The sequence below is a fragment of the Cydia fagiglandana genome, chromosome 23 (genome assembly GCF_963556715.1).
Source record: "Cydia fagiglandana chromosome 23, ilCydFagi1.1, whole genome shotgun sequence".
Classification (NCBI taxonomy): Eukaryota; Metazoa; Arthropoda; class Insecta; order Lepidoptera; family Tortricidae; genus Cydia; species Cydia fagiglandana.
The window spans coordinates 11,352,280-11,372,269 of NC_085954.1; the positions used below are offsets into that span (position 1 = coordinate 11,352,280).

A 19,990-nucleotide genomic window follows, 5' to 3' on the forward strand; every position below is an offset into this window, starting at 1 on the left:
AACATAACACCAATGTTAGTCAAAATCTGATGATGATCAAGTTTTTTGTCCATCTTTTGTTCCTACAAACATTTACATCTGACTGTAGTTTTTTTCAACAGGTAACTAACATCAAACATCAACATTTATTCAGCAAATAGGCCACAAGGGCACTTTTATTTACACGACGTCAATAATATTTATCGAGACAATTTTAACATACATTTCAAGTCAAAAAAAGCTTGTAAAAAATGTATTGTGATGACAGTGGTACAGTCAGCAGCAGATATACCTGAGCGGGCAAGGTGTCCAAGAAAACATTTACACTTCAATCGTCACAAAAATAAGGACATCAAAGATGTCATTTTCACGTAGGCTTTCAGTTCGTCACAAATACCTTAACTTCTGAGTTTTTCTTTAACACATACACCCTTATTTAATCACAATGACAATAACGGTTAAAAAGTCAGTGGTAACTAAGCAATCAAATTCAAGCTGCTGTCATTAATACCTACACGCACTACCAATCACGTACGTCAGCAGCCAGGGTGCCACCAGTTGCTAAGCAGTTGTTATTTCAATGGTAACTAAGCATCAACATTTTATCTGTTTAACTTTAACATAAATACTGTAGCTATCTACGAATTGACACCTCCTTTCTTAAAGAAGTATTTTATCGTTAAGTGTCAAACTTATACAATAAATAAGTAGGTTCTACTAGAATGATCGGTTTTTTTTTATTTTAACTGTCATATGCGGCTGTTCTTCCAAACCGTTGATCATATTATATACCTATGTTAATATATTTATTTAGCCCACTTATTGTAGTAAAATATACTATACAGGGTGGCCCATTTAGATCGGCCAGTATGGGAAAATCTGATACTATAAGATATACACCGATCTCTTCTTAGGAATCATGTCATCGATTTTAGTAACACGAAAAACTGCATTCACGAAAAACTGCAAAACAATGTTAAGTTTAGGGCGGCCGAGAGGAAAATACCGATTTTTATCTCAAATGTAAACAAAGATTGCCTTGAATCCGATATTATAAACTATGTCAAGGACAAAACACAGGAAAACATAATATTAGAAAAACTAAATATCCAAAAAAAATCCCATAATGCATTCAAGTTTTTCGTATTGGAAAGTAAAGAGTCACTTTTCCTGGATGCTAAAATATGGCCTACGGGCATAGTATTTAAGAGATTTGTGCATTTTAGGCAAAGCACGGCGAACAGAAAGACATCTGTTGACGGCACACATAATAGCATTCATAATGGAAAAAACAAATAACCAAAAATGTATAAATAGTGCCAATGGATTGGTACAGTTAGTAAGCTTTAATTGTAAGAACGTAAAGCGGTCAGTGGATTCTATACGGCAATTATGTCAGTCTTCGGATGTCATTGCCTTGCAAGAAACCTGGTTGCGGCCTGACGATATACATTACTTAGCTGAGATAGACACAAGGTTTGGATATACTGGAACCTCAGCGATGGACACCACGGTTGGCATGATTCGTGGAAGACCGTATGGCGGTGTCGCGCTGATGTGGAATAAGAGTGTGTTTCCCAACGTTTCTATTGTGCAGTGTGATAACGCGCGCGTAAGTGCCATAAAAATTAACCTCCCTCGAGAATCGTTACTTGTGTTCAGTGTTTACATGCCTACGGATAAAATTATGAACTTAGTGGAATTTACGGATTGCCTTAGCCTGGTGAGTGCTACTATTATTAATGAGGATGTCCGTTTAGCATATATATTAGGAGACTTTAACGCTCATCCGGGCGAATTATTTTATAACGAAATGATAAATTTTTGTTCCGAACAAAAGTGGACTTGTGCTGACATTGAAACGTTAGGATTGAGATCAAATACCTACAGTTTTATCAGCGAGGCTAACGGGTCTAGGCGGTGGCTAGACCACATTTTGACGACGGAATCTGCCACGAAAACAATTGTAAATGTTAGCTTTAATTATGATGTAATATGGTCAGACCACTATCCTCTCTGTATTAAATGTAACTTTGGTAATATTGGGTCCGAGTTATTATACGAAATAAAGCCTGTGACTAACAAGATTATTTGGGGGGAAAGAAAACCCGAACAAGTAGATCTGTATAACAAAATTTGTAATGAGCGGCTTGGCCGAATTAATTATTCTAATGACTTTAAATCTTGCGGTGACCGTTGTTGTGATGACGACACACACAAAAAACTTATAGATGCATTATATGTTAATATAATAGAGGTTTTGAGCGATGCGGCCACTAGTTGTTATTCTTTGAAACGTGCCTTTAAAAAGAAACCAGTAGTCATTGGATGGAACAAATATGTCCGTGCGGCGCATTTGGAGGCTAGGGAAAAATTTAAGTTATGGATTTTGTATGGAAAACCTAAAGCCGGACGTGTTTATGATGACATGCAAAGTAGTCGTAATGTTTTTAAACAGCGCTTGAAGTGGTGTCAAAATCACAGCGAACAAATAAAAATGGACATCTTGGCAAGTCATCATAGAAATCAAGACTTTCGTAGCTTTTGGAAATCAACTAAGAGGCTGAATGGCAAACCTAGTCTTCCGGCAAGTATTAATGGCATTAGCGATCATAACAGTATAGCCAGCATATTTAAATCTCATTTTACTGTATCGTCACCTTTGGTGGCATCGCCGTCAGAAGATGATGAATGGCCGCGAGGACAGGAAATTATAGCTAGATTTGATGCGAAAGACGTACATGCAGTAATTCAATCAATGGCTCGGGGAAAATCTCCTGGACACGACGGCCTAAGCATAGAACACCTTAAGTATGCTGGCTCTCACTTGCCTAGAGTACTGGCCTTATTATTTAACCTTTGCATGAGTCATTCTTACTTGCCGGATGCTCTAATGAAAACTGTAGTTGTGCCAATAGTTAAAAACAAAAATGCTGATATAAGTGATAAAAACAACTATAGGCCGATTTCATTGGCAACCGTGATCTCTAAGGTGCTTGACAGTCTGCTCAGCACTCAGCTTGACAAGTACCTAAATCTACATCACAACCAATTCGGTTTCAGACCGGGCCTGTCAACCGACACGGCTATCTTGAGTTTAAAGCAGACAGTCAGGTACTATACGGGTCGAAGCACGGCCGTGTATGCGTGTTTTCTTGACCTCTCTAAAGCGTTCGACCTGGTTAATTATGATGTATTATGGCAGAAACTAAAAAACATCAATATGCCTACTGAGCTTTACTGCCTTTTTAAGTTCTGGTATATTAACCAGGTCAACGTGGTGAGATGGTCAAACGCATATTCGGATCCATACAGGTTGGAGTGCGGGGTGAGGCAAGGGGGTATCTCCTCACCCAAGCTCTTCAACCTGTATGTAAATGCATTAATAGAGGAGCTCAGCAGCACTCATGTCGGCTGCCACATTGATGACGTATGTCTCAACAACTTAAGCTACGCTGACGACATGGTGCTGTTGAGTGCCTCTCCGTGTGGCCTTGGGCAGTTGCTTGGCATATGTGAGCAATATGCTAAAAGTCACGGTCTAATGTACAATATAAAAAAGAGCGAATGCATGGTCTTTCAAGTCAGAGGTAAAGATCTGCCACCTGTGCCGCCTATTCGATTATATGGTACTCCTTTGAATAGGGTAGAATCTTTTAAGTATCTTGGCCATGTGGTAACCTCTGACTTGAAAGATGATGCCGATATTGAGCGAGAACGGAGGGCGTTGTCTGTTAGGGCAAACATGGTGGCCCGCAGGTTCGCTCGTTGCTCTGCTGAAGTTAAGGTAACTCTCTTTAGAGCCTTTTGTACAACTTTTTACACGAGCAGCCTGTGGATCTCTTATACGCAGAAACAGTACAACGCCCTCCGTGTACAGTACAACAATGCCTTCAGGATGATGATGGGGCTGTCTCGCTACTGCAGCGCATCGGGGATGTTTGCTGAAGCTAGGGTAGACTGTTTCTACACCACAATGCGGAAGCGGTGCACATCCCTGTCGCGTAGGGTGCGGGACAGCTCTAACATTATCCTGAGGGCATTTGCGTCAAGGTTTGACTGTCAGTACATAAACCATTGTAATATGATACATGTACTGACAGGCAAGCCAATATACTGTATGTAGAAAGTCTGTGATGTCCTGTATATATACTAACCTTAGTTGTAGGAACATTAATTTAATGATTTCACACTGTTACTAACACATGTAATGTATTAATGTAATGTAATGTTATAATTTAATTTTAATTTTAATTTTAATTTTAATTTTAATTTTAATTTTAATTTTAATTTTAATTTTAATTTTGATTTTGATTTTAATGTTAATTTTGATTTTATTTATTTTAATTTTAATTTTATATGGACCTGGTCTGAAATAAAGAATATTCATTCATTCATTCATTCATACATTAAAAAAATGTGTACTCAGCTCGGGAATCGAACCCCGAACGTTTTGAAAAATAAAACTAAGACTATTTCTATTTAGATATCGATTGTGTAGGTCTTAAGCAATAAATGTTACTATGAAACATGATGTCTGAAATTAATAAAATGCATTGTTTTCATATCCCTTAATTTAATTTAGTCAGTTTTCGAAGAGACCAGCATTTTTAGGGTTCCGTACCCAAAGGGTAAAACGGGACCCTATTACTAAGACTCTGCTGTCCGTCCGTCTGTCCATCCAACCGTCCGTCCGTCCGTCTGTCACCAGGCTGTATCTCAGGAACCGTGATAGCTAGACAGTTGAAATTTTCACAAATGATGTATTTCTGTTGCCGCTATTATAAGTAACAAGAAATACTAAAAACAGAATAAAATAAAGATTTAAATGGGGCTCCCATACAACAAACGTGATTTTTGAGTAGTAAATATCAAATGGCATTCCGCACAGGAGTAATCTAAGTAACGCCCACTGCGGGTTCAAACCTACACCGTCCTGATAGAAAGTCGTGCATACGCTACATGTGACATTATCTTCAAAAATTATATAAACTAATGCGAAATTAACATAAAACCAGAAGACACAAATTAATAATAGAAATGAAACCCAAAAAAAAAAACAAAAAGCTGTAATCTCTAGGTGCCTACGACTGAGATTTGAACCCGCGGTCTCGGCTTTGAAAAGCAAACGCCTGTTACTGAGACCACGACGTGCCTTGACAATTGGCTCTAAATTCGGCTTCAGTTAGCTTTTGCTATGTGTCATTCGTCTTGACGATTCTGTTAAAAAAGAAATAGTTTGCAGTAAGTTGACCGAGAGGCTCCTGTCAAATGGTTGAAGGGCAAAACGTGAGATAGATGTATGTGATGACAAGACTGTACTGCTTTCGATGATTGTCAAAACGCTTTACCTGAAATTAGCATGGCTATCTTTTATTCAATATTCGACCATACTTGTATGCTTTAAAGTCTATTTTTCCATATTGTTCAGATATATTTGACACATTGATCGCTTAGATACCATTGGTTTTTTGACAGTTAAGGTATCAATGACTTGTTGTAAGTGTAGAAATTAATGAATAGCGACTGTTAACATATTTGTGACACGTTGAGCGCTCACAAGTAAATACTACCATGACAGTCAACAACTTTTTGACAGTTTAAACGTTTACCTCTCTTTGAGCACCTGGAGTGTATAACGACTTCTGCTGCTGACTGTACCGTAAAATGGGGTGAGTTGGGTGAAATTTGACTTTCAAACCTCGATAAAATTTTATTTTTCATGTGAAAACTGAATGGTGTATATAACAAGTGGTTCGGACGTTTGTATTTTATTTTGGGTAGTTCCATTTCATAACTTTGACGATAAAGAGGAAAACCCACCTCACCCCGTAGTGCCTCGTATTTGGGGTGAAAGGGTTTTTCATACAAAGGTGATTTTGGAAGATTGTTGGGTCGATTTTTTTTATTATGCGTATTACTATAGCCCCATTTTAAATTGGAATACATTATTTTTGTAGCAGTAGCCTTAAAATCCCTTCTCACCCCCCTCTCAAACCTTCTCTCCCCATTCATAACCCAACTCTCCCCGCGAAACCTACTCACCCCGTTTTACGGTAACGAAAAGTAACGTGATCATTAGCGTTTTCTATAGCAACTGATTCTCAGCACAACCCACATTTCAACCCCTGCAATGAGGATGAAAAAATAACAAGCTATTTTGGGGATAAATACTTGATTAATTAGGGATTAGGGTTTAAGTAGGATTTCGCTTGACTTTTCCTTTTTAGAAGTTGTATTGTGAGTATGTAGGAGGTAACTAAATGGATATTTCTCTCCAAAAATACGAGGAAAATAACATCACAAGATTCACAAGGCTACGCCTACAATGTTGTATGGAAATATATTTCCAGCTCTTGTGTCAGTTTATCGCGGTTATAAATAGGCAATTTAATTAAAGTTACCAGCAAACGGCCAAACGGACGGAATGCAAGAATTCTTCGCATTCTGCACAAGTTCGTAACTGGGTGTATCCGTTTATAACGGATTTTAACTTTTACACGCGACATAGAACACGAACCGTTTGAAAATGAAGGGATGTTTATGACTTTTTTTAGAATTCCGTACCCAAAGGGTAAAAACGAGACCCTAGTAAGACTCCGCTGTCCGTCCGTCCGTCTGTCTGTCACCAGGCTGTAACTCGAGAACCGTGATAGCTAGACAGTGATAGCTAGCACAGAATAAATAATAGTACTAGGTATAGAAGACTCACTCTCTAACAAAACGCGTCTGTTACGATCAGCACTGATATAGCCGCTAGGTGGCGACAGCGTCACGTGCGGCTTATGGCTTTCCCCAAAATTGGGGTTGAACGGATGTACTTTTAGCTACCTGTAGCAAAGCGACAAAATAGCGGAGTGAGCCACGCCTGTCGCCAGTTGCAATTTTCACAGATGATGTAGGTACCTAATTTCTGTTGCCAACAAATACTAAAACCTAATTATAGGTAAAATAAATATTTAAGTGAGGCTCCCATACAACGAACGTGATTTTTTTGCCGTTTTTGCGGTATGGTACGGAACCCTTCGTGCGCGAGTCCGACTCGCACTTGTCTGGTTTTTATTTATTCAGTGGGAGTTTCCACGAGTGATGGTGGTATGTTTCAATATTAAAGTCCATTTAAGAACGCTCGTCGTCGAAAAGCGCGGGATTTAACTTCCTATAATTACGACTAGCCGGGAAATCGCTACAAAGGTTAGGAATGTAATATCGTTAGGTTCCAGTGAATTGCGACAGTTATATAGAGCTAGCTATAGCTAGAGAGAGAAGGGTAGATAGGACAAATCTCTGAAAATAATAGTTACGGATTACTGCTGGTAATTTTCTTTTGTTGAGCAGACGAATTGTCTGATGGTACGCGGTTACCGTCGCCCATGGGTATTCGAGGGGTTGTATGTACATTGCCGGGATTTAAGATGGGAGTACCTACGCTTTTTTCTCGTAGGTTTGAAGGTTGAATCGGTCCGGAAATACCACACGCTTAGTCCACGTTTGTTTCTTTTAGTTCTACATTTATTGTGCGAGGCAGGAAGTTTAAGGGGCCCACTGATTAACAGTACGCCGGACGGTATCGGTCTGTCAGATGTTCGGAACTGTCAAAATTTTGTTCCAACTGACAGGCCGATACCGTCCGGCGGACTGTTAATCAGCGGGCCACTTAGGCTGATTTAGACGGCGCGCGAACTCGCATGCGATTTTAGCTACATTGCGGACTGTTCGGCTGCCCTAAGCAGAAAACAAGTATCTCGGAAATTTTCAAAAACGGGTTTTTTGGATTTTCGGAATCTACAATTTCAGGCGCATCTTTCACCAATAAAATAATTGTAAAAGCATGCGTAGTTTTTAAAATATTCATGTTTTTAAAATCCAAGTATCTTTTTTTGACCCTGTATTCTACGCTAAATTCAAGTATATGTCCCATTTCTACGCTAAATTCAAGTAACTAAACAGAGATACTTGTGAAGCGGTCTTGGCTTCAGTAGGTAGTAGAGCATGAGTGGACTGTATATTATTAAAGAATCTTTTAGGAAAAAATAGTTTATTTCAGAAACCACACAAAATATGCATTGTCACAGGAAAGAAAATTAAAGAAGTGCCGCTATGGCAACTAAATAACATTATTTTTGATATTTTAAATTTAGAACTTACAGTTCTTATTTCAATGTTGCTAACATTATTCCCCCACGAGAATTATATGAAATTAAATAAGTATGTTAATATGAGCAACATTTAACATACAGAAGTGAATACATCGACCAGAATTATTACAGTTAAATCAATATAACTTACATTCTAAAGAAAACAACTGATGATCTGGTAATCAACACAAATGTTAACATATATAAACAAAAGCTCTTTGTTTACAGAATTTAAGAATTAACCATTTGACATTCCTTTGTAGTCATTCTATTTTGAACCGTAATTCCTTTAATTATGATGGCAAGTATGTTGCCGCTACCTTTACAATAGGCAGTTTAAACACATTAAACTAAAGATATGACTAAGTTATTTTAAGTAATTATTGTTAAGTTATTGGGAGTACACATATTTTTGTAATAGACCTTTGTGAATATGACCGCTTTGCCAAGGGTCGCTCAACTGCGCGTACTATGCAGTTCTTCCCCGGGAACAAGTTATTTACCCTCGCCATGAGCCCGAGAGGAGGTGAATTGTCACTACGCATTACGATACTACGAATACCGAACTCGCACGACGCAGTGAACCGTGGTGTAGGCATGAAGCACATCAGCCGAGTTGTGTGTGGCAACGGCATTCAGTCTGAAACACATTACACATTTATGTATAACCTTTTTTACAGTGGTCTATTACACAGTGCCTTTGTCATGAATAACATAAGATTACATTTTGTCTTGCATCTAGTAAACATATATGCTCATTTCTTGCAAGCAAGTTTGTTATAGGTGACTGTTTTGGCAATATTGCCGGATGCTGTGCAGCATAAGGAAGCGACGCGTTTTGCAATCGACCACCAACTCGTATAATGCCTTCGCCATCAAGGAAGGGAGTTAGCGGATTTAAATTACCTTTAAGTTGCTTGTCAGATTGCAGCATCCTTAAATCTTCTGAAAGGAATTGAGCTTTTTCATGTTTGACTATAGTTAAGTCCTTAAGGTTCTGAGAAGTTGGTTTGACATTATTGCAAAACCTAAGGATATATGCAAGAACACGAGTCATTTTTGCTATAGTACAGAACTTTTTTATTATTTTAAAGAGATCAGGGTTGTGCACTGTGGTTGTAAGGCACAGAGTACTGGTATGATCAGCTTTCAGTTCAGGTAGCTCGGTGGGCAGAGGTGAATATTCTGAAAATATACAATGTTCATTATGCAGGATTAATTGCCCATGCCCATCATGATATTTTGTGAAAAGAGTTTGATTCTGTGGCACATGCAACCTCTTTTCTAGATTGAGAAATCTATTGAGTGCCAGGTGAGAAGTTTTTCCTAACTCAGAGTTGACTTCTTGCTCTAAAGGGAACTTATTGGGCTGTGAGACCTCGTATTTATTATTTGTAGATTCCCTAAAAGGTTTTTCGCAATAGTCTTGCTCTGGTATTTTATCTAGGAAAATTTCAGTCACCTTTTTAGTTTCCCCAAAAGCACTTGACAGGTCGCTTTGATATTCATTGCATTCCGTACAAAGCAAAGATATTACCTGCTTGGACTTTTTTCTTGCAGGTAGCTGCATTCGACCACCGATGATCACGCCAAATGATGTCTGCACTAGGGTCGGGCCTTGTGGCGTAGCGGCGCATGCTATTGAAGTACTCGAAGCTGCAGCACTCGAGGTTGTAAGGCTCGGTGCGGAAGTACTTGCAGTGCCCGCAGTCACGATAGGCTGTTTGGTTGCTTGGTCTCCATTAATCTTCGTCTGCGTCAGAAGAATCTGAAAGAAGACACCAGCATCTAGCAGCAAATCCACATCACCATGCTTATTAAAATTCTCATCGGCTAGTTTGCAGTTAGTAGGCAATGTAATGTGCAACTTGTTAATAGGAATCTGTGGTAACTTCGTTGTTATTTTATCAACAACCTTGCAATTGACATTTATTTTGAATGGATAAACAGCAGAATGCACATCAAGGTTTATACATTTGTCAATCGCATGCTTGGCATTATTGATACCAGTTATTTTAGAACTAGTATTTTGCATCGGTAATCCCAATTTATCCACAATCTTCTGTGTAATGAACGATGCCTGTGAGCAACCATCTAACAATGCCTTGCAATATATTACTCGCCCTGACTTAGTAATCAGCTTGACACGAGCAGAAGGCAAAACTATATTATGGGCCCTATTCCTTGTTGCAGACAAAGTTACAGAAGGAGTAGGCTTGTCTTGATGCAATAAGCTATTGTGCTGTAGCTTGCACACCTTACACCGAAAATGAAATTTGCATTTGCGCTTATGTTGCGACAAACAAATCTTACACAAGTTGTTTGTTGAAGCGAACTCCATGCGTTTATGAATGGAAGCTAAATTAAAACTCGGGCAATTATATAATCTGTGTGCACACTTACAGTATAAACATTGCCGCTGAGGCTGATGCGCTGACAGCTTTGCTTCTGCAGCCACAGGACGGCTGACAAAGCTCTGCGAAGGCCCCTTCTGGACGTCAGTGTTTTCAAATGCTAGGGCACGTTTTTCCACGTAACCTAGGAATTCTTTTACCGTGGGCGACACATTATTATCTCGCTCCAGTTGAAATGCTCTGTAGGTAGGCAGGTCAATCTTCTTAGATAGGATGCAAATGATTATGGCATCCCACTTATCTACCGGCTCACCCAGGTTTTGCAGAGCAGCAAGATGCTGTTTGACAACTGAAATGAAATTTCGTAAATTAGTGACATTAGATCGCGTGATTGTAGGCATATCTAGTAGTGCATTAACATGTTCTTGCGTAATTCGAACTTTATTATCGTATCGTTCCTTCAGTAAGCGCAGTGCTTCTGGGTAGCTGTTGTCTTCTAATGGCAGATTTTTTATTAAATCGAGCGGTTCATCACTTAAAAAACCTTTAAGATAATACAGCTTCTGCACCGCTGAAAAGGAAGTACACTTGTCGATCATAGCTGTGAACATGTTTGTAAATTCGTAATATTCTGTGTATTTACCTGTGAATGTTTTTATGACGACTCGAGGCAGCTTGAGGTTCTCCGACTTGACACTTACGCTAGGGCTCGCTTGAGGAGGGTTGTCTCTCAGGCGGATGACATTTATTATACTTTCTAGCTGTGCTAACAATAAAATGTAGTTGTCTTCAACCTCCTCGTCATCGGTGGCGAGAGTAGCTGGTGGGGAGGAAAAAAGCGAGGCAACCTTGCTAGTGAGGCGCTCATATTCACGAAAGGTCTCTAGAAGCCTAGTTTTCTTTGCTAGCACTAACTCTATCGGCGAATTTATGAGCGCTTCTCGGTCAAAGCTGTTTTTTAAACGTGTAATTGACCCTTTGGCGCGACCACGCGCGGCTATTGCCTCTTTCTGTTCGGTGTCTGACATTTTTACAATTCTGTATAAAATGCTTTAAACAATCACTACACTTTATAAGCACTAAACAATGCTACACTACTTTTATACATCAATACACGAGTCACAAGTAATTTACTAACACGGCAAATAAATTGAATTATTCAAACAAGAAACGGATTAATGGCGTCGTCGCTTTATCGCTGTGTTGAATCGCGGTGTTGCGTTTTCTCGGCGTTCACGTACGGCGCTGCGATTGGTCGAGGAACTCGAGGATTGCGCAATGCTGCCGCCCGCACGAGCACGAAGGGATGCGTTCAGGTTGCACGTTGACTACACGAGACGAATGTTTCTTGCACGCACTGAGAGCGCTAGTTGGTGCTTCATAGCGTTTTATATGAATCTTGCGTTTTTCTTCGTATTGCGCCGCTCGGCCTTGCAAGACGGCGAAAGAAAAAACGATAATTATTTCATTCTTCTGTTATTGCGCCGTTGGCGAGAAAAATGTAATATTGCATTCTTTATTATTTATAATGCGCCGCTCAGGACTTCAATAAGTCGGCGTGATAAAGAATGATTTCTGACCTTCAATGTTGTTTATTGCGTGATTCCATCTTCGGCGCTGATTTTCTCCCTCGAAGGACCATATGAAGCGGTCTTCGCCCTCACAATGCCTTCACATGATGTTGGAATTTGAAATTGGCGAAAATAAAATATTAAAATGTAAAAATCGAAATCACGCTACATTATCGTAGGAAAGAAAATTAGAGAAGTGCCGCTATGGCAACTAAATAACATTATTTTTGATATTTTAAATTTAGAACTTACAGTTCTTATTTCAATGTTGCTAACAACTTGTAATTCATATAGATGACCGAGATACTTGAGTTTAGCGTAGATGTTCGTAACTGCGAATCAGTTTATTACAATGGTAAAACAAGTATATCCCAACGGAATCTGCAATTTAGGTTAGAAATTAGTTACATAGTTATACAAAAGGTACCTTGTTTAAACATATACATAGAATACAAATTTGCTTAGCAATATTTGTGTCAACGGCTAACACGTGAAGATTCTGTGAGATTTAAGTATAAAGAAAAAGTGTTGCTAAAACAATTAAACCTATCTGTATTGTCTACAATAATGAAAACAAAAATCATAATCATGCCGTATCCATACCAAAGGTTTTGGAAAAAATAGAAACAAACAATAACTCAATGGATTCAATTGACCAAAAGGGAAATATTTAATCCAGAAATAATACCAACAATAAGCCACTAAAGAGAACCACCAATTACTTACCATATTAATAGGTAACATAGCCAAGAATCGATATTGCTTTATAAGAAATAGGTAAAACTGACTCGATGGATTTAATTAGATTTTTACTTTGTTACTTATGTAAAGTTAAATAGTAAATAAAGGAACTATGTACCTAAGTATTTATCTATGCAAGTATGTATATCGTCGCCTAGTACTCATAGTACAAACTTTGATTAATTTGGGGCTAGGTCAACCGGTGAAAGATTGTCCTCAAATATTGATTTGAATGGACTCACCAGCTCTCACCATGCCATGCACCAGGCTCATTCCTATTAAAGACATCTGTCAAATAGGACTACAAAAAATGCAACAAGTCGGACTCGCCCACCTTACAAATTTAAATTATTCCTTTTTTTGTACTTTATAGTTTTCAGATTATTTCCTCTACATATAGTGTAAGACAATATTACTTGCCAAATTTCATAGTTCTACCTACTTAGGTACCCTTTAAATTTTGATTCCCGTGAGAGTGTCGAATACCTACGTATTTTGGCATAAACGACCGTATCTTTTTTTACGTTAATTTAGAAGTTTAACACCACCCGTCCACGAAGACAGAAGGTTTGTTGAAGGAATGGGACATTGTATCACAAAATAATCGCTGGCAATAAATAAAATCGATGAAATAGGTACCAATAACCATGTGTCAGAAGGTCTGAGGATGGGAACATTCATTACTAATGAAAAAAGTATATTTTCCAAGAGAAAATGAGTTTTAAATATATATATAAAAAAAATATAATTTTTTCAAGCGTTTTATTATCTAACAGAAATTTTGAAGTCGACAAACCTGAAAGAAATAAAAATGGGTTTTCGGTAGCTTATGTCATTAGCTTTTATTTGATACCATTTCCTTCAGAATAACATGAAAATTTTAAAAGTTATTGAGCGGAGAGCCAAATATGTTTAGTATTTAACAAGCAAAAGTGCTTGCTATTTCAAAGCTAAACACAAGATACTTGAATTTGTGTAGAATGGTTCTGAGATTTTCGGGCAGTAAACTACACAGAAAACAATTTATGCCTGTACAAAGTTTTATATACAAGAATATAAAAAAATAAAGTCCGTATAAGCTTAATTTTATCGCCCTTAACATAATGGTATAAAAAAATGTTACATTTTAGACCAAATACCTAACAAAACAGACAAATTACGTTTTTTTGCTCTCCTCAAAAATTTGCCAAAACTGGGTTACTTGTTTTCTGCTTAGGGCAGCCGTGTTGGTTACGTCCAATTCAACCGACCGATCAAAACCCGCAATGTAATGAAACTCGCATGCGAGTTCTCACATCGTCTAAATGGGCCCTTTTATGTGGAAACGCACAGTTGAGGACTGATAACCATCTAAGTAGTGAAGATGCAAAATGTTGTCGCGTTACGTAGAGCGATGGCGGAAAGATGCGACAGGGGTTAATCCGAACGATTCCTCGGAGCACCTGTCTGTCCTATTTACTCTTTGGCCTACGAGCTTTCTCCCCGGTCTTTACTTGCAGTAATTAATTGCTATAACTAAATTCACTTTGCGTCTACTTCTGCATTTTTTATTTATTTACCTCAGATAAGGGTACATTACATAACCAAATGTACAAAACATTACTGTACATTTGCGAGAAATTTGGGGACTATAATAGTCAATAATTGAAAGGTAACATTTTTTAATGATTATGTTACGATATAATTAGATCAGCTAATTTGTACCGGGATTTGAACTCAGGACCACAGGCCATAGGCAGCGTCACTAGAGTTAGACTAAGAAAAGTCTGCAGCGATTTCGATAGCCCACGCAGAGCCAGTGTTTTTAAACGTCAAACTTCTATCAAATTATGACGTACCTATAAATAACACTTGCACAGCGTGCTGGGCTATCAAAATCGCTGCAGACTTTTCTTGGTCAACTCAACTCTACAGTCCGTTTTTTTTAGCATTAGAAAGAACTTCGTAGAAGTAAGCTTGTGGTTCCAAATCCGGCACTATTAGCGGTAATAATTTGAAGTAAATTATATGTATTGACCATGCTTCATTAGATAATTCAATAATTATTAACAATTAAAGAGCCTGATAAAAACTGCACACTTACTTCTGTGGAGTTCTTTCTAATGCAAAAAAAAACGAACTATAGTGTCACTACCTTCTAGCCCAGACCGGTGGTCAAAGCAATCTTTTAGGAAGTACTTAACCATTTCTGTCTTGGCACAATGTAATTGTGCCAATAGCAATTTGTGACGTTCCATGGCAAAAGGTACCTTATGGTGGCTGGCGCTTACGCTGCATAGCGCCGCAACAATATTGGAGCGGCGTTAATAATAGCGTAAGCGCCAACTGCCATAAGGTACCTTTACCCATGGGACGTCACATTTATAAATGTAACCTTTCATTTTTACACTCAAATTATTTCCCAACAATATAATATTCCTGGACGACACGTGTAACGCAACGTCCGTGATTCCGCAACACTTAGCCCCCGGGCCGGAAAGCGGTCGTTTCCCTAAACCTTTCATTGCAAACACATTCACGGAAAAGGTAAGCTGGAAACGTGGAAAAAGTAAATAAATATTGTGATTATCGGCCAGATTCGAACTTTAAGCACAGAATAAATAATAGTACTAGCTAGAGAAGACTCACTCTCTAACAAAACGCGTCTGTTACGATCAGGACAGATATGGCCGCTAGGTGGCGACAGCGCCATGCGCGGCTTATGGTTAGCCACCAAAATTGGTGTGGAACGGATGTACCTTTAGCTACCTGTAGCCACGCCTGCCTTAAGATCAAATCGTCTAGGTACGATATGGATTAGATATGTCATTGTCAAAAGTGACGTTTCTTCAAACAAAAACGTCACTTTTGACACTGACAACTAATCCGTCTCGTATCTATACGTATATAATATTTGACGTAACGTAAAGTTCGAATCGGATCGTATGTGAAAATTCAGTTCGTTACGGTTGCTTTTAACCAACGGTCCATTCTAAGAAATCCTCAATACAAGCCTCAAGCCATTTTTGAAAATTCTGGCTAAGGAAAAATTACAAAAAGATGACGTTATAAGGGTGGTAATTTTTAGGGTTCCGTACCCAAAGGGTAAAACGGGACCCTATTACTAAGACTTCGCTGTCCGTCCGTCCGTCCGTCCGTCCGTCTGTCACCAGGCTGTATCTCACGAACCGTGATAGCTACAGTCCGTTTTTTTTAGCATTAGAAAGAACTTAGTAGAAGTAAGCTTGTGGTTCCAAATCCGGCACTATTAGCGGTAATAATTTGAAGTAAATTATATGTATTGACCATGCTTCATTAGATAATTCAATAATTATTAACAATTAAAGAGCCTGATAAAAACTGCACACTTACTTCTGTGGAGTTCTTTCTAATGCTAAAAAAAACGAACTATAGACAGTTGAAATTTTCACAGATGATGTATTTCTATTGCCGCTATAACAACAAATACTAAAAACAGAATAAAATAAAGATTTAAATGGGGCTCCCATACAACAAACGTGATTTTTGACCAAAGTTAAGCAACGTCGGGAGGGGTCAGTACTTGGATGGGTGACCGTTTTCTTTTTGCTTTTTTTTTTTTTTGCCTTATGGGACGGAACCCTTCGTGCGCGAGTCCGACTCGCACTTGCCCGGTTTTTTTCTTTATAATATCTTATTATGTTATATAGAAAAGGTTGAAGTTACGTAGGTATCGTTCGGATTTTATTTCTTATAACTGCAGCAGTATTGCTGTGTAAGTTACTGGCGACTGCATTTTACAGCAAGAAACTTGTTTTAACAAAATAAAATCTTTATGCAGGTAATGGTAACATTCCATTTCTAACCGCAGCTGCACTACCTGTACTGAACGCGTCGCTGTCATTGTCAATTTCCATAGTAAAATGAACAGTAGTGCAGCTGTCGTTGGAAATGGACTGTCACCTTAATGCAGGTTGAAATTGGCGGTTTTTGAACGCACGATGCTGAGTGGGTTTATGATATGTTTGTAAAAAGGATGTTTCATAGAATTTTAATAAACTTTAATCGAAATGTAAAACTCGGAGCGAATATTTAAAGCTAAAAAACATTAACTCATATTCAAAAACATTTCAAACGTATGAAAGTTAGTTTTTTCGTGTTTATTTTTTGCAATTATTGAAGACTGACTTTCAATACGCAGGTTTATTTATTTTATTAAACTATTAGCATTTCAGTTTAAAAGGAAATGATGATTTAAACATTCACGACTTTTATGGCTCCTCTACACGATGGGCCAACGCCAACCACTCCAAGGGACGCAGCCATGCGGTAGAATGAGATAGCAATATCACTTGCTCCCTCTAACGCATAAATGCGTCCCTTGGAGTGGCCGGCGTTGGCCCATCGTGTAGAGGAGCCATTACACATTATTATTAACGTTGACATTGGTAAACAATTACAAGTGGGGGGTAGTTCGAAAAACTCGCGTAGCTGGGGAGTGGGGTTTTCAGAAAAAATGGTACTATTCACTGTTTTTCGAAAATCAACTTTTGAGTTATAACTCAGAATCCCGAGTAAGAATGAGACAAATAAAAAGGGTCCCAAGTTTTTTATACAAATTTTGGGTGACGGTTGGTTGTGACGGCTCGATTCTGAAAATGTAATAGATCTTTACTAGACCTCAACAAGTTACGATATGGATAATTTAAAGATATTTGTAAGATAGATATGTCAAATTTGACGTTTCCGCGATTCTGGAGGCCCTCTTGAACGATTTCGACAAGTTATGACTTAGATATCCAAGTCACATCTAGTCGATATCTAATGTAAATCTAGTTCATGTCTATATCGTTTCTAGATCTTGTGATTATCTCGTTTCCCGAATACGCGTGTGAGTGTTGTGACGATTCATGCAAAATATAAGTGTGTGAAAATGCGTCACAAAACTGTATTTTAATAGGACACATTTTTCTTTCTTTAAGTATATCGATAGTCCTCGTGGTTAGTAGAAATAACTCAAAAGTTATTGGATTTTCGACAAAAAAAGGAAATGGTGCACTTTTATGTGAAAATGCCCAGCTATAGAAGACGCTGTCAACTTTACTTTAGTCAGTCTTTCTTTGAGATCTCGGGGCATTGACCCCGAAACGTCGGAGGTAATTTTATACTGTATTATACACGACTAAGTCCCGTATTCGTAAATAATAAAATAGAGATTCCAAATATAGAAAAGAGAAGAAAATAAACTACCTAGAGATAATCTCTCCCGGAAAATTGCTTTTCCTTAAACATAAATCTGTGACTTGACATTTGCTCCAAACCCGTTTTACGATTACTTTGTATTATTTAGAATACCAACGCATTATAGTTCGTTATTTTAGCATTAGAAATTAGTTAAACAATCTTGATGTGTCTTTTAATTGAAAAACACATTTTAAAAATATGTTACGGCAAATATGCAAAAATTATGAATCTGATACAATCATTTATATTCTTCTGCTTTCATATGTAATAGTTTTTGTATTTTAAAAAGCGTTTTTCAATTAAAAGACATGTCAAGATCGCTTACCTTCTTGCAAGTTCTTTCTAATACTAAAAAAAACGAATTATAGAATTACTTACTTACTAGCTTTTGCCAGCAACTTCGTCTGCGTGGAATTAGTGATAGCAGCTAAAGTAGGTATAGCGCCTGGATAATGCTAATGGCAATCATTCAATTCGCGCATTGCTTACTTCAATTATTAGGCAACCCCCACCCGCCTTCTGTACTCTCGTCAGGGATGATTTCCGACATAAAAACTATCCTTTGTCCTTCCGCGGGACTGAAACTATCTCCATACCATATTTCAACTAAATCGGTTCAGCGGCTTAGGGCCCGATTCGGATTTTGAAATCTTTTAGACATCACCGAGATACGATAACGATATGTTTAAGATCTAACCTGTCAAATTTGACATTTGCGCGATTCTGGGGATACTCTTGAAAGATTTGCACAGATTATGACTTAGAGATCCAATTCACATCTAATAGATATCTTACTCTATCTAACGTAAAAGTGACATTGGTTGCCCGAATTGCGCTGCAAAAGAGAACTAGTTGATATCTAAACTATAACGTATCTAGAATGGACCTAGTACGTGTCGTTTCTTGTAAATATCTTGAAGTTCGAATACGGCAGTTAAGCGTGAAGAGGTAACAGACAGACAGACACACTTTCGCCTTTAAAATATTAGTATGGATTATGTATTTAATTAAAATTACAATTCATAAAGCGGTGGTGGCCGAGTGGATATGACGTCCGATTTTCAATCCGGAGGTCGCGGAGGTAGCCAGGATTTGATCCAACGAGTTTTTCAGAACGATACGGCTACCATCAGTTTGGCATTGACATAAACGCTATCGTAAACGTAGTTTACTTTCTATATATCTCTTTCGCACTAATATGTCAGTACGCGCGAGATGCATAGAAAGTAAATTACGTTCACGATAGCGTTTATGTCAATGCCAAAGTGATGGTAGCCGTAGTTACTTATGTACGAAATATCATTTAATACTTACCACTAGCTTTTCGTTGAAGGAAAATGTTGTGAGGAAACATGCATACATCTGGGAAGAAATTCAAAGATGTGAAATCCCCAATCCACATTGGGGTAGCGTGGGGAGGGGACTATAGCCCAAGCCCTCTCGTGAGAGGATGCCTATGCCCAACAATGGGACGTATATAGGCTGAATTATTATTATTTTATAATTACAAGAATGACTGAACTTCCTGACGACCGGCATATTTCAATTAGACGAAGTTAAATAGCTTTTTTTTTAATATTTTTGATACCCAGTAGTCAGGAGGTTAAAGCAAGATTTATATATTTTTTTATGATTCCACAATATTACAGTATATTACCAAGGCACCGCGAAACTACAGAATAAACGAAACATCATTACATATAATCCCTAACCCTTCAACTCGTTCTCGGAAATCCAGAATGGGAATTATTTCCACGTAATATAATATTCCCGTAAATACCTTCCAAGTACCATAAATTGTAGACACTCGACACCTCGGCCGGAAGTCACTCGTTTCCCGCCAAAAACGCGAGTAATTTTTTTCACCGACGCTTAAGCCGTTATGGCGGTAGTTCCGGTCACAGTATACAGAATTTATTGCGTGTGTGTGACACATGGTTTGATGTCGCACGCTCAAGAAGTTTTTGAGTCATACAGTCACCGGAAATATAAATACATAGAAATA

The 19,990-nt window shown here is 38.2% G+C and overlaps 2 protein-coding genes and 1 long non-coding RNA gene across 3 annotated transcripts in view; 1 reads left to right on the forward strand and 2 right to left on the reverse strand.

The window, feature by feature from the left end:
* Positions 1–19,990, reverse strand: part of LOC134675968 (uncharacterized) — a 512,277-nt gene that overhangs the window by 153,744 nt on the left and 338,543 nt on the right. The gene's annotated exons all lie outside the window — the stretch shown is intronic.
* LOC134675729 (uncharacterized) lies at positions 959–3,927 on the forward strand. Its single transcript, XM_063534039.1, has 2 exons — positions 959–3,494; positions 3,860–3,927. The coding sequence occupies exons 1-2, from the start codon at positions 1,262–1,264 to the stop codon at positions 3,925–3,927; spliced, it is 2,301 nt and encodes a 766-aa protein (XP_063390109.1). The 5' UTR covers positions 959–1,261.
* Positions 8,753–11,564, reverse strand: LOC134675730 (uncharacterized). The gene is made up of 5 exons (XM_063534040.1): positions 11,115–11,564; positions 10,521–10,820; positions 9,655–9,837; positions 9,252–9,302; positions 8,753–8,757 (listed from the first exon to the last, which is right to left on the reverse strand). The coding sequence occupies exons 1-5, from the start codon at positions 11,497–11,499 to the stop codon at positions 8,753–8,755; spliced, it is 924 nt and encodes a 307-aa protein (XP_063390110.1). The 5' UTR covers positions 11,500–11,564.

Bases quoted from the DNA above. Each gene is read 5' to 3' on its own strand.
- LOC134675730 (XM_063534040.1), bottom strand. From the start codon at position 11,499: ATGTCAGACACCGAACAGAAAGAGGCAATAGCCGCGCGTGGTCGCGCC. The intron at 10,821-11,114 runs GTAAATACACAG...ATTTCATTTCAG, and splicing joins CGTCATAAAAACATTCACAG to TTGTCAAACAGCATCTTGCT. The intron at 9,838-10,520 runs GTAAGTGTGCAC...GCAACCAAACAG, and splicing joins TCAGCGGCAATGTTTATACT to CCTATCGTGACTGCGGGCAC.
- LOC134675729 (XM_063534039.1), top strand. From the start codon at position 1,262: ATGGAAAAAACAAATAACCAAAAATGTATAAATAGTGCCAATGGATTG. The intron at 3,495-3,859 runs GTGAGCAATATG...CTCCGTGTACAG, and splicing joins TGGGCAGTTGCTTGGCATAT to TACAACAATGCCTTCAGGAT.